At 44.1% G+C, this 12,797-nt stretch overlaps 1 protein-coding gene across 1 annotated transcript in view; it reads left to right on the top strand.

Moving 5' to 3' along the window:
• Positions 1–12,797, top strand: part of TUT7 (terminal uridylyl transferase 7) — a 44,991-nt gene that overhangs the window by 17,201 nt on the left and 14,993 nt on the right. The window contains exons 9-16 of the mRNA XM_081880914.1: positions 466–592; positions 2,329–2,448; positions 3,502–3,636; positions 5,733–5,913; positions 9,007–10,157; positions 10,719–10,869; positions 12,145–12,231; positions 12,466–12,566. Coding sequence (XP_081737040.1) covers positions 466–592; positions 2,329–2,448; positions 3,502–3,636; positions 5,733–5,913; positions 9,007–10,157; positions 10,719–10,869; positions 12,145–12,231; positions 12,466–12,566 — 2,053 coding nt within the window. The remainder of the gene's footprint in view (positions 1–465; positions 593–2,328; positions 2,449–3,501; positions 3,637–5,732; positions 5,914–9,006; positions 10,158–10,718; positions 10,870–12,144; positions 12,232–12,465; positions 12,567–12,797) is intronic.

Below are 12,797 nucleotides of genomic sequence, written 5' to 3'. Positions count from 1 at the left end.
AATAAAGCAAACATAAGTTAGGATCCAATAATTCCCAAGTATGTCAACTATGATTGTTACATATGCAACACTGGCCCCTGTTAATGCATGTTAATCCAACCGCCTGATTCAACTCTAAATAGAAAAATCTCACTCTTCAAGCAGGTATCTCATCTGTGAATTAACAAACATCATGGTGGCTGTGATTTAAGTCTTTAGAACCACCCATTCAGTGACTGCCACTGAAAATACCAGTTTCACAGCTGTTCCACTTCCTCACCTCCTGAATAACATTTAGTAGAAGAGCATGTGATGCACCAACATTGTAGTCATGATGTCATATCTTGCTTATTTCTGCCACATTTCTGGGAGAAATAAGGAAATGCTGTTTTCTGCGGTATCCACACATTTCCAGTTGTACCCTGAGTTTGCTTTTCCTAGGGAGTGAAAATATGGTTTTTACATATCTGTCTTTTATTATTTTAGTGGCCTTGTTTGCAGAGTAAGTGCTGGGAATGAAAACGCTTGGCTGACAACAAATCACTTGGCTAAACTAGGAAAACTAGAACCTCTTCTTGTGTCCCTGGTAATTGCCTTTAGACACTGGGCCAAGGTAAGTCTGGCTTTGTAGCAAAGCACAAATACTTACATTGTTTGCCATGATCAGTGTTCAAAAATCCCATTGTTCTAGGCGCATTTTGCGACAGGGAATTTTATTAGCTCGAGCAGTGTCTGGGCTCTGGGTTCAATACTGCACCTAAGATTTCAGATTAAAACTGCAGAGTAGAAGGAAAGGAGGACCTTTTTCTGCCTCCCTATTTCCAGCTACTCTGAAGACTGGAGAAGAGACCCTCTTAAGAATATTAGCGGGGGGGGGGGGGGTGAGCAGGGAAAGGACCTAGACCATGTGAACAATGAACATAATATTTTAGCTGCAGTTCATTCATTTTCAGCTTTGTATTCTTGTTATTAAAAAGCACACCTAGACATTCCGTTGTTGCGCCCATAACCTCAGTTTAAACTGCCATGTAGCTCCTAGCTTTCATATCTCAGTTTCTAACACTGGCCATGATTAAGGTTGTGTGTACAATGTGTACTCTGTCCTTTAATTTTTTAAAAACTTTATTCTGTATATATAATTAATTTAAGCAAATGTACTTAACGCTTTGGAGCTAGTTGAGCCTTTCGGCATTCATGATTGAATGTTGCATACCAGCTACAACAACAACAACAACAACAACAACAACAACAACAACAACAATAATAATAATAATTTCTTATTTATATCCCACCCATCTGGCTGGGTTTCCCCAGCCACTCTATCTGAAATAATGTGTTTCTTAAACATGGGGGGAAAGTTAGCTTTAGACAATCACAGCTAAATTTTCCAACACCTGAACTCTGTTTAGTAGCATTTGAATATTGGATTAGGAAACATATTTCTTTCTGAAGAATTTGTGGGGCCTCCAACTTGCTATAACTCTGAAACAGTAGTCATAGCAAGTGATTGGAAAATGGTAGAAACCTGAGGCTGCCCCTTCAAGTTTAGCTATTTTATATATAGCTTGGTGCTTCAAGTGATACCTCTCCTGATTGTAAGAGATTTTTGGCCCAAATCAGACAAGACCCTGGAGGTAAGACTTGTTTCACCTATGTATCTATATCTAACCAAGCACAGAAGTATTCCTAAGGTATGACATAAGTTGGAACAGATAGCTTCTGTTGTAATCCTGGCTTTGTGTGATCATAACTATTCATGGGCAGAGTCAAAGTCAGCACACTTTTTTTTTGTCCACTAAAATCCATTGCCCAAACTTTCAAAGCCATGTTTCCTACCTCCTTAAAAAAAAAAGAAAACTCAAATCAGGGATCCGAGATCTGTACCCAGTACTGAAGTCCACTGAAATAAAGACATTATGTTTCCTGATATCATAATCACAGTTAGGTGACTGGGAGTGCTCTTTGAGCTCACACACCTTCCTCTCCCCCTCTTCTGATGTGTAAATTCTCCCATTCTGTTCATTTTCAGAGCTGATAATGGTAGTGTGTTAATAGCTACAATGATGCTTGGCTAGCCATGGATAGAAGTGGGTTTGCAAACAGTTTTATCTGAGTGAAAGTTCCTGTTCATATGTAACACTTCTCTATCTTTGCTCTAAACATGAAAGCCGTGGGGGGGATTTCACACGGCGAAAGTGGGGGACGTAGAAGGATGTGAGCCTGCAGGGTGCTTGTGATCTCCATACTATAGCAGCATTACCTTAACAGCAGGCCACATCTAATAGGATTCTGAAGCTTGCTCACAGTGCTCTTCAATGAATGTTTCCTTTTCCTTTCCCTTTCTTATAGCTCTGTTGTGCAGATCGTCCTGAAGAGGGTGGCCTACCACCTTATGTCTTTGCTTTAATGGTCATTTTCTTTCTGCAACAGAGGAAAGAGCCCTTTCTGCCTGTATATTTAGGATCATGGGTAAGCGTGCCTTGCATAAAGGTTTCTTAAACTTCTATAAAAAGTATTGAAGAGAGAGAAAGAATGCATTTCAAACAGTAGCAGCATCTAGACATTCCTCTGAGTTCCACAAGCTCAAATGTTTCCTCTTGCTTTCCTCACAGCTTTAATACACCCCAATCTGATGATTTGCAATTCACATCTGATCTTTCAGATGTTATATGAGGTTTCTAAAGGTTTTCGAGAAACTTCTTTACCAAAGACTCCTAGGTGAACTAGCAGTTATGATGTAAGATATAAAAGAAAAACCCTCTTCCAAATTGTTAAGTGGAAGAGAGTTAACAGTGAGGTCCCGCAAGGACCTGCATTGATACTAGTGCTACTTAAATTAATAAATTACCTGGAGTCTGTCTGTCTGTCTCTGTCGGAACAGTGAGGTTAGCAGATGACGTCACAGTATTCAGGTTGATGAAATCCCAAGTTCATCTGGTTCAGAACATGGTGATGGAGTTATTAACAGGGATTGTGCTGATGACCATATCTTCCAAGCACAGTTCAAAGTGCTGATGTTGAACTTTAACACCCTCAACTATTTGGGTCCAGAGTCTCTGAAGGGTCGACCCATTCTCCTGTGCAAGATTTTACTCCTGCTATAACAAAAGTTTTGGTTTGGCTCCTGTTTTTATATGTTTAGATTATTTATTGTATTTATATTGATGATCTTGACAAGCTACCTTGAGTGCAATTTTAGGAAGGTGAGGGTGTGAGTGTGGATTTTTTAAAAAAACAACAAGAAAGGCAGACATAAAGCAAAAAATTAAGGTAGCAGTATTGGCTCATAACAAAAAATTGAAGTCATCTATAAGCCATGTGACTAGCAAAAGTAATGTCAGAGGAGATAACATTGTATGTGCAAAGCGATGAGGAACTGGAAGAAAAATTTATAGTCTCTTATGAAGCTTGATAGGGTCTAAGTGGACAGTGACTGTTCGGGGGTGGGGGGAATCCTAGACTCACGGGAAGCTTGCTGAGAGGAATTTGACTTCTAATCCTTTTCTCTTCCCCTGTTGCTAGATTGGAGGGTTTTCATTGAACAAACTAGTGAACTTCAATCTAAAAGAAGTTGAAGATGACCTTGTGGTCTGGGAGCACAATCCTGCTGTTGAGGATCCTGGCTCTTCAAAGGAAACTTCTCCTAAGCGGGGAAAGGTATCAAAACTGGAACTTCAGTTTTAAACCCTTCACACACTTTTATTTTTAAAAAGTAGCAGCAATCTAGAATTAAACAAGAAACGATTGTGCTGTTTTTTTATATTGCCTCAAACACTTTCTTTAAACATATGTCTGTTGAAGGTACTGTCTGGTGATTTTGAAGAATTATGTCAAAATGTTTGATAGAGCTTGTCTAATGAAGCTTGTGCTCTGATAATCTGATGTTTGAAGTCAAGTGCAGTGGTACCTCTGGTTGCGAATGGGATCCGTTCCGGAGCCCCATTCGCAACATGAGCAGAACGCAACATGCACAGGTCGCGATTCACCGCTTCTGCACATTCGTGTGACGTCATTTTGCGCGTCTGCGCATGCGCAAGCAGCGAAACCCAGAAGTAACCCTTTCCGGTACTTCCGGGTCGCCGCGGGACACAACCTGAAAGTGTGCAACCTGAAGCAAACATAACAAGAGGTACGACTACTTCCAGCTGTAATAATGTCAGATAGATATTCTGTTGTCTGTCTTTGGGTCCCTAAAATACTTCGGTATTATCTATTCCCATGATTTTTTTGCACATCTTGCTGATCTGAGTACAGTGGTGCCTCGCAAAGACGAAATTAATCCGTTCCGTGAGGCTCTTCATATAGCGGTTTTTTCGTCTTGCGAACCAAGCCCATTGACAGCTTAGCGGATTAGCACTATTAGCGGTTTAGCGGCTTTTAGCGGATCCGCTGATAAGCGGCTTAGCGGCTTAGGAAAAGGGGGGGAGGGGAAAAACACGCGCAGGAACTCGCAAGACATTTCGTCTTGTGAAGCAAGCCCATAGGGAAATTCGTTTTGCGAAGCGCCTCCAAAACGGAAAACCCTTTCGTCTAGAGGGTTTTCCGTCTTGCGAGGCGTTCGTCTTGCAGGGCACCACTGTACGGGGTTGCACTATACAGCTGCAAATTTATTAGCCCTTGTCTAGGGGCTGCTGCCTCCGCCATTTAGCTTTACAGCTTGGCCAAAAGAAGCATCACCTCACAGCTTGCCTACCCCGTGCTCTCCTGCTACCACTGGTGGTGGGTGAAGGGGAGCAAGTCTCCCCCTCATGTCCCCGTGCTGTTCTGCTGCCTCCCAGAGAAGGAAGTCCTTTCCTTGGTGACAGTGACAGGGAGGGAGAGACGAAGAGGAGAACGGCTTTCTTCCCTTCATTCCCCAGTGTGGGAAGGCCTTTGTAGGCCACCTACTCGCTCCCCTCCCCTGGTGGGCTCATTTGGGGTGCATGCTTACTTGGTCCCAGCATGACAGTTGATGAATGCAAATACAGTACAGGGGAATACCGTATTTTTCGCCCTATAGGACGCACTTTTTCCCCTCCAAAAATGAAGGGCGCGTCCTATGGGGCGAATGCAGGCTTTCGCTGAAGCCTGGAGAGCGAGAGGGGTCAGTGCGCTCCCACTGCTTGCGGAGAGTTGCCTGCATGCCGAAGCCTGTGCGCGCTGAGCTCAGCGCGTCCAGGCTTCGCGGACCTCTCCGCAAGCAGCGGGAGCCAGCGCTGGGCTGCCACGGCTTGCAGAGAGCTGCCTGTTTGGGGGCTGGGGTGGCGGAAGCTCGGGCCTCCCCCTCCCAAGCCCCGCGCTGGGGGGGGGGAATAATTTTTTCCCCTTTATTTCCCCCCCCCAAAAAAAACTAGGTGCGCCTTATGGGACGGTGCGTCCTATAGGGTGAAAAATACGGTATATGGTAAATTCCGGATTACAGCTCTCTTTCTCCTACAGTGGACCCTCTGGATACGGATTTAATTCATGCCGGGGTCCAAAAACACCCCCCCAAAATCCATAACCAGAGGCCCCGCATTTGCGCATGTGCGCAGCACGATAGAGCGATTCTGTGCATGCGCACACGGCGAAACCCGGAAAAATACTTCTGGGTTTGCCGTTTTCGCAACCCGAAGATTACGTATCCAGAGAGATACGTAACCCGAGGGTCCACTGTACTTCGCTTGACTTAAATCTTCAAAATCTAGGCCAAAGTATGATACTGCCCTTTTTTTTGGCTTTGGAGTGCAGATGCCAGGCAAATAAAATAATCCAGCCTTTGTTTTCATTGGCAGGTTCCTTTAGTGTTTGATTCGGATCATCAATGTTTAGTCCCAGTTGGACAGCTCTGGGTTGAACTGCTTCGTTTCTACGCCCTGGAGTTTAATTTGGCTGACTTAGTCATTAGCATACGCCTCAAAGAAAAAGTGTCTCGTGAATCGAAGGACTGGCCTAAAAAACGGATTGCTGTGGAAGGTATTTGAAAGTAGTTTATTTGCAGGAAGGTCCAATTTGAATTGCCTGTTGGAGAAATGTGTATTGTTTGGCATTTAAAGCAGGCTATCCTTTCCCCCTCTTTTGACATTCTTCTTAAGCAGGTACCCCTCAAATCATAGAATCTTAGAACTGTAGAGTGCGAAGGGACCTGGGGTCATCTAGTCCAACCCACTGCAATGCAGGAATCTCGACTAAATCATATATGATAGCCAGTGGCGTAGCGTGGGGGGTGCAGGGGGGGCCGGCCGCACCGGGCGCAACATCGGGGGAGGCGCGCTCGCCACCTCCAGAGTCGCCGAAGAGCCTCGGGCTCAGGCTGTAGCAGAGCCCCATGTCTCGCAGAACCGACGAGCTGTGCGCGCGTCCGGGCTGAAGGCAGGCAGCGGCTCTCAGCGCTCGCCGCGGTCCCCGCGCGTCAGGGCCGCGGATGGCGTGCCAGGCAGCCCCTCCTCACAGCCCCACCGCCGCCACGGCTGCTGCAGCTGCTGGGCCATGTTGCATTTTCCTCGCCTCTCTGCCCTCCTCCTCCTCTGGGCAAGCGGCATCGTTTGGGCGGCAGCGCCAGCAGCAACTTGCCTCAGATCACCTGACACAGACCCGCCGCCGCCGCCGTGGCTACCTTACCGTAAATACCCCAGCCCAGGCAGCAGCAAGAAGAAGCTGGCAGCGGCGGCAGGTTAGGGGTTAGGGGCGCAAATTACTTGCCTTGCCCCGGGTTAGGGGGCGCAAATTACTTGCCTTGCCCTGGGTTAGGGGGCACAAATTACTTGCCTTGCCCCGGGTTAGGGGGCGCAAATTACTTGCCTTGCCCTGGGTTAGGGGGCGCAAATTACTTGCCTTGCCCCTGGTGCTGACAACCCACGCTACGCCGCTGATGATAGCCACCCAACCTCTGCTTAGAACCCTCCAAACAGGTCTTACTGTCAGTATTAGCTACAGCTGAGAAAACTCAGACTAAGTTTTGTTTTGTTGATTTCTCTATTTGTGTTCATTACGACTGTCTAAGGACTCTTGGTTTTGGCCGTGGCGCATGGAACGACAGTTCAGCTGAGCATGCCTTTACATTGGTCTCCATTACTATTGGTTCTTTGTGGCAAGCCACCTCTGGGCACCTGCTGGTCATGGGTTGGAAGGGACCTCTAGAGCAGTGTTTCCCAACCTTGTGCCTCCAGCTGTGTTTGAACTACAACTCCCATCATCCCTGACTAGCAAGACCAGTGGCAAGGGATGATGGGAATTGTAGTCCAAACACAGCTGGAGGCACAAGGTTGGGAAACACTGCTCTAGAGCCATCTAGTCCAACCCAGTGCAATGCAAGAATCTCAACACACGCCTTTGTTCCGCGCTCCCGGGCTGCTTCGGGGGCTGGGGAGGGGAGCCGCGTGATAAGCTTGCCAATATAAGCCACACTTTAACTTTTCATGGCCTGAATTTAGAAAAAAATTGTGGCTTATATTCGGGTCAATGCAGTAAGCAGTTTTATCACTGCATCACTTGGAGGTAAAGATTAGGTGGTTTACACACACACACCGCCCCACCTCACCTCAAGCAGCTGTGTAAACTAGCTCCTAGAGAATCATTTGCTGCAAAATATTTCTGATAAACATCTGTTTCATGAAAATAGTTTTCTTATTGTCCATCCCTGTGGAGACCCTCAGGGTGGCTTACAGTTGCAAGTATAAAACAATAAAACCATCAAAAGCAGAATAAACTCAAGTAATAACCACATTCCATGAACAGTAACAGTAAGGTAAAGAGACCCTTGACCAGTCGTGGCTGACTCTGGGGTTGCGGCGCTCATCTCACTTTACTGGCCAAGGGAGCCAGCGTACAGCTTCTGGGTCACGTGGCCAGCATGACTAAGCCGCTTCTGGCGAACCAGAGCAGTGCACGGAAACGCCGTTTACCTTCCCGCCGGAGCAATACCTATTTATCTACTTGCACTTTGAGGTGCTTTCGAACTGCTAGGTTGACAGGAGCAGGGACCGAGCAACGGGAACTCACTCCATTGTGGGGATTCGAACCGCCAACCTTCTGATCGGCAAGCCCTAGGCTCTGTGGTTTAACCCACAGCACCACCCGCATCCCTTTGAACAGTAACAGTAGCACCCCCCAAAACCAGGGCAGTTGGACTCAATAAGCATGCTCACCTAAATGAAAATGTTTTGACCTATTGTCAATGAGGCATTGAACAGAATTTCACAGTCCGGGCATAATGACCCGTATCACCTGGTGGGCAGGTTTATTGTATTGGGACTCTCAACTCCTATCAGCCCCAGTCAGAGTAGCCAGTGGTCAGGACTGGTGGCAGCTGTATTCTCAATGGGATCTTGGAGGGCTAAAGGTTAGCCACTCATAGTTTAAGCAGCTTGCTGTTGGCTAAAAAGCTCCATTGCTTTCTCTTAAGTTCAATGATTGAAGTATATCCTGTGGGTTTTTAATAGCCATCTGTTTATGTGGCTTTAAGTGTGTTTTATTCATGCCTCAGATGTGATAGATAAATCTGTGAAGTGGGTGTCTGCTATGGAGAGAGGCTTCCCAGAGTTGCTCACTTGATGCCTCCTTTATGATCTTTTGAGTGCCAAGAGGAAATCTTATTATTCACCTAGACCTTGGGGGGTGGGGATGATAATATTAAGACCTGCTGTAACACCTTCAGTAAGATATAGGAGCGTCTCCACTCCCATCATTCTGCCCGGACGCTGAGGTCCGGCGCCGAGGGCCTTCTGGCGGTTCCCTCATTGCGAGAAGCAAAGCTACAGGGAACCAGGCAGAGGGCCTTCTCGGTAGTGGCGCCCGCCCTGTGGAACGCCCTTCCAGCAGATGTCAAAGCGATAAACAACTACCTGACATTCAGAAGACATCTTAAGGCAGCCCTGTTCAGGGAAGTTTTTAACGTGTGATTTTACTGTATTTTTGGTTTCTATGGAAGCCGCCCAGAGTGACTGGGGAGGCCCAGCCAGATGGGCGGGGTATAAATAAAAAATTTATTATTATTATTATTATTATTATTATTATTATTATTATTATTATTATTATTATATAGTTGACTTTGACTCTTGTTTTCCCCAGATCCTTACTCTGTGAAGAGGAATGTGGCAAGAACCCTTAATAGTCAACTAGTTTATGAATACATTCTTCACTGCTTACGGGCAACTTACAAGTATTTTGCCTTGCCCCATAAACAAAGTACAAAAAACAACCAAAAGAGACCTGCTGAATCCTTGGTACTCTCAGAGCCGGATAAGAGCGCTCTTAAACCTGGCATCCCTGACATACAAAATGCACATGATGAGGCAGAGAAATCACCAATGGACAGCTGTGTACCTGCTAGCATGAAAAGTTCTTATTTTCCTCAGGAACCTGCGTTAGATCCTTCTCAGGTGTTTGGTGCTGAAAGCTTTGTGGAAGAGCAGTTGGCAGACGATATAGAGCATTTAGGTGTTTCCCATGAGGACTCAGACTGCATAATTGAGGAATTTATTTCGGGCGACAATGAGGAATATAAACCGAGCTGTGAGGAGACAGAGAGTGGAAATGAAGAGGAAGAAGAAGATGGGCACGAACGTGATAGAAAATGGCAGGGACGTTTGGGTATCAATCAAGGTTTGGATGAAGACAGTGAAAATGGAGATCTTGCCATTCCAGCTGGTGAGCATGATGTTGAAACTGACAGCATTTCCGATATGGAGAATTTTCAGAATACAGTAGCTGCTCTTGACGGGTTTGGTTCAGAATGCGGCGGTGGACTAGACGATAAGGTTGACATGGATGCAGAGAGCACAGAAGGAACTGATGAACTGGATGATTCCCTGATGAAACTGGAACCAGCAACTCAGGAGCAAGTATTTGAAATGGATAATTCGGAGGAGGAGGAAGTGGAAGAAGAGGAGGAGGAGGAAGAGGAAGAGGAGGAGGAAGTTCACAGTATCATAAACCAGAGACAACTTGGTAATGTTATCAATACTGAAGATGAGCTGGATAACACATACACTGGATCTGGCGTTGAAGAGCCTCTATCGGAAGAGGAAGAATTGTTTATTTCTGTCAAATATGAAGACAGTGAGTTCAGGAAGAATGCAGATGAACCTCCAAGGGCAGATTTGGATAAAGAAGATAATATTGAAAAAGAAGCGTCTTTGGAAAGCAACATGCTCATAGATCAATGTGGCAAATCTGACTTCTTCTATGAGTTTAATAAATACTCTTTCACAAAAGGCAAGGTAATAACATCTAAATTGTAAAATACTATTTATGCTGCAGTTCCTTCATTCCATTGCATGTTAATCTGTAGAGGTAGGACTAATCTACATTAGAGGCTGTGTGTTTGGTCCCACAAATGTCATTTAATTCCAGAGTCATAAATCGGGACTAGAGGAACAAGTTTTTTGTTTTTTAAATAAAAAAATTCCATTGATGCATTATAATTTCTACAATCCATGATCAAGCTGACTGTTATTTTGAGTTGCTGCCACATGTCAGCTTTGAGCAAATAGCATGGCAGGCTTTAAACATGGTCAGTATGACATGACAGTTGGAAGTTGCAGTCAGACATGTATAATATGGTAAGCTGTTACTGATGTACAGAGAGTGTCGTTGACCATAGTCTGGCCATTCCTGATAACAGATATATTCATTATCTCCCCATTTATACTTTAAGCTAGGTGATGTTTGCTGTCTCCTACCAGGCCTTGTTCCCACTTATCATTTAGCAAGCTTGAGAGTGTAGTTTAGCTCAGAGAAGAAAAATGTTTTAAGGATATCTTCCTTTCTCTTTGATACAGTCACCTACAGTTGTGTGTAGCCTATGTAAGCGAGAAGGTCATCTAAAGAGGGACTGCCCAGAAGACTTCAAAAAAATTGAGCTGGACCCTTTGCCACCATTAACACCCAAGTTCTTAAATACTTTGGATCAAGTGTGCATCCAGTGTTATAGTAAGTTGACTGAACTTCATTTTGGTTGAAAGTTTTTGGAAATTAATACTTGTACAAAATAAACACTCAACAATCTTCTGCCACGTTAGAGTTGGGGAGTGTGTTTGCAGATGGCTGGAGAAAATGATTTTTGGAGGTAGGGTTGTAAGATGAGAGCAGAAGAAAGTTGAAAGTAGTTGGAAGAATTAAGTGCCTCTGTTGTTGTTGTTTAGCCGTTTAGTCGTGTCCGACTCTTCATGACACCATGGACCAGAGCACGCCAGGCACTCCTGTCTTCCACTGCCTCCCGCAGTTTGGTCAGACTCATGTTAGTGGCTTCGAAAACACTATTCAACCATCTCGTCCTCTGTCGTCCCCTTCTCCTTGTGCCCTCCATCTTTCCCAACATCAGGGTCTTTTCCAGTGCCCCTACCTACCTGCAATTTTCTCTGCTGCCTATCATGCCATCCCTCACTGTTTTCCAGCTATTTGGCAATTTCCAAACCAGGTCCACTGCTGAGGCTGTACACTAATGCGTACTGCTTAAAACCCACAAAACAGTTTTAAAATATACAGGTGAAACTCGAAAAATTAGAATATCATGGAAAAGTTAATTGATTCCAGTAATTCAACTTGAAAGGTGAAACTCATAGATGAGATCGATTCATGACATGCAAAGCGAGATCTGCTTCTACTTCTCAGAGGTCCAATCTTGCTCTATTTGCATCCTTGTTTTGCTGATTTCCTTGAATATTCTAATTTTCTGAGATTGTTAGTTTGGAGTTTTTATCAGCTGTACGCCATGATCATCGCAATGATAACAAATCAAGGCTTGACATATCTCACTTTGCATGTCATGAGTCAATCTCATCTATTAGTTTCACTTTTCAAGTTGGATTACGGAAGTCAAGGAACTTTTCCACGATATTCTAATTTTTCAAGTTTCACCTGTACATTCATTGGGAAGTTGTATATTAAGTAGCATTTAATATAAAATGTAAAATATATGTCTTTGTTCTTACATCACTGCTTACCACAATATAAGATACAGTCTAATCGCAAAGTTTTTGTCCAAAAATGTAGATTTATATGTTGTAATTGGTTCTGTTACTTTAGGCTAACAGCATTGGGTATTGCATTATAGATTTCATATTGATGCTTCAAGTTAACTAGATATACCGTCAGTCAATTAACGTGTAGCATAATATTATTATTATAAAAGAAATTGTCTTTCTAGTGCGTCTACTTGCTATCATAATTCTGATTCTAAATGAATATATGCTGTCTCTTCAACAGAGGACTTTGCTCCAAACATTATAGAAGACCAGGCTCGTGAATATATACGGCAAAATCTTGAAAATTTCATCAGACAAGAGTTTCCAGGTGTTCTTTGTGATTATATTTATTTTCAAAGTACTAAAGTAATTTTTATGATGTCCTTAGGTCACTAATCTCAATCCAGTTACTACAGAATGTGTTACCTAGCAGAAAATTTAAGGATATGCTTTATATTTATTACAGCTCATTTTCTTTATTCTTGGCCTAATTGTCCAATATTTATTACTAACAAATGCTAATGTGCTCAAATAATTCTCTGAAATACATCCTCCTTTACAGGCACTAAATTAAACTTATTTGGCTCTTCAAAGAATGGATTTGGCTTCAAGCAAAGTGATCTCGATATTTGTATGACAGTTGATGGTCTGGAAACAGCTGAGGTAGCCTTTTTAACATGAGCAACACGACAAGTACATATAAGTGTGTTTATGGGTGATATTCAGTTGCACAGTAGGCTATTCCCCCTTCCTCTTGTTCCCCTTCCCCTCCTCTTGAGGGTTCTCCAAACCTCCAGTACAGATTTCTTGGGGGGGGGGGGTCAGTGCAGGGGGCAGAAGAAGGGGAGATTACATTGTGCCAGCAAAAGTTCATTCCTCTGGAAGACACAGGCT

The sequence above is a fragment of the Podarcis erhardii genome (assembly GCF_964252035.2).
Source record: "Podarcis erhardii genome assembly, chromosome: 11".
Classification (NCBI taxonomy): Eukaryota; Metazoa; Chordata; class Lepidosauria; order Squamata; family Lacertidae; genus Podarcis; species Podarcis erhardii.
This window is presented reverse-complemented; position numbering and strand designations above follow the sequence as displayed.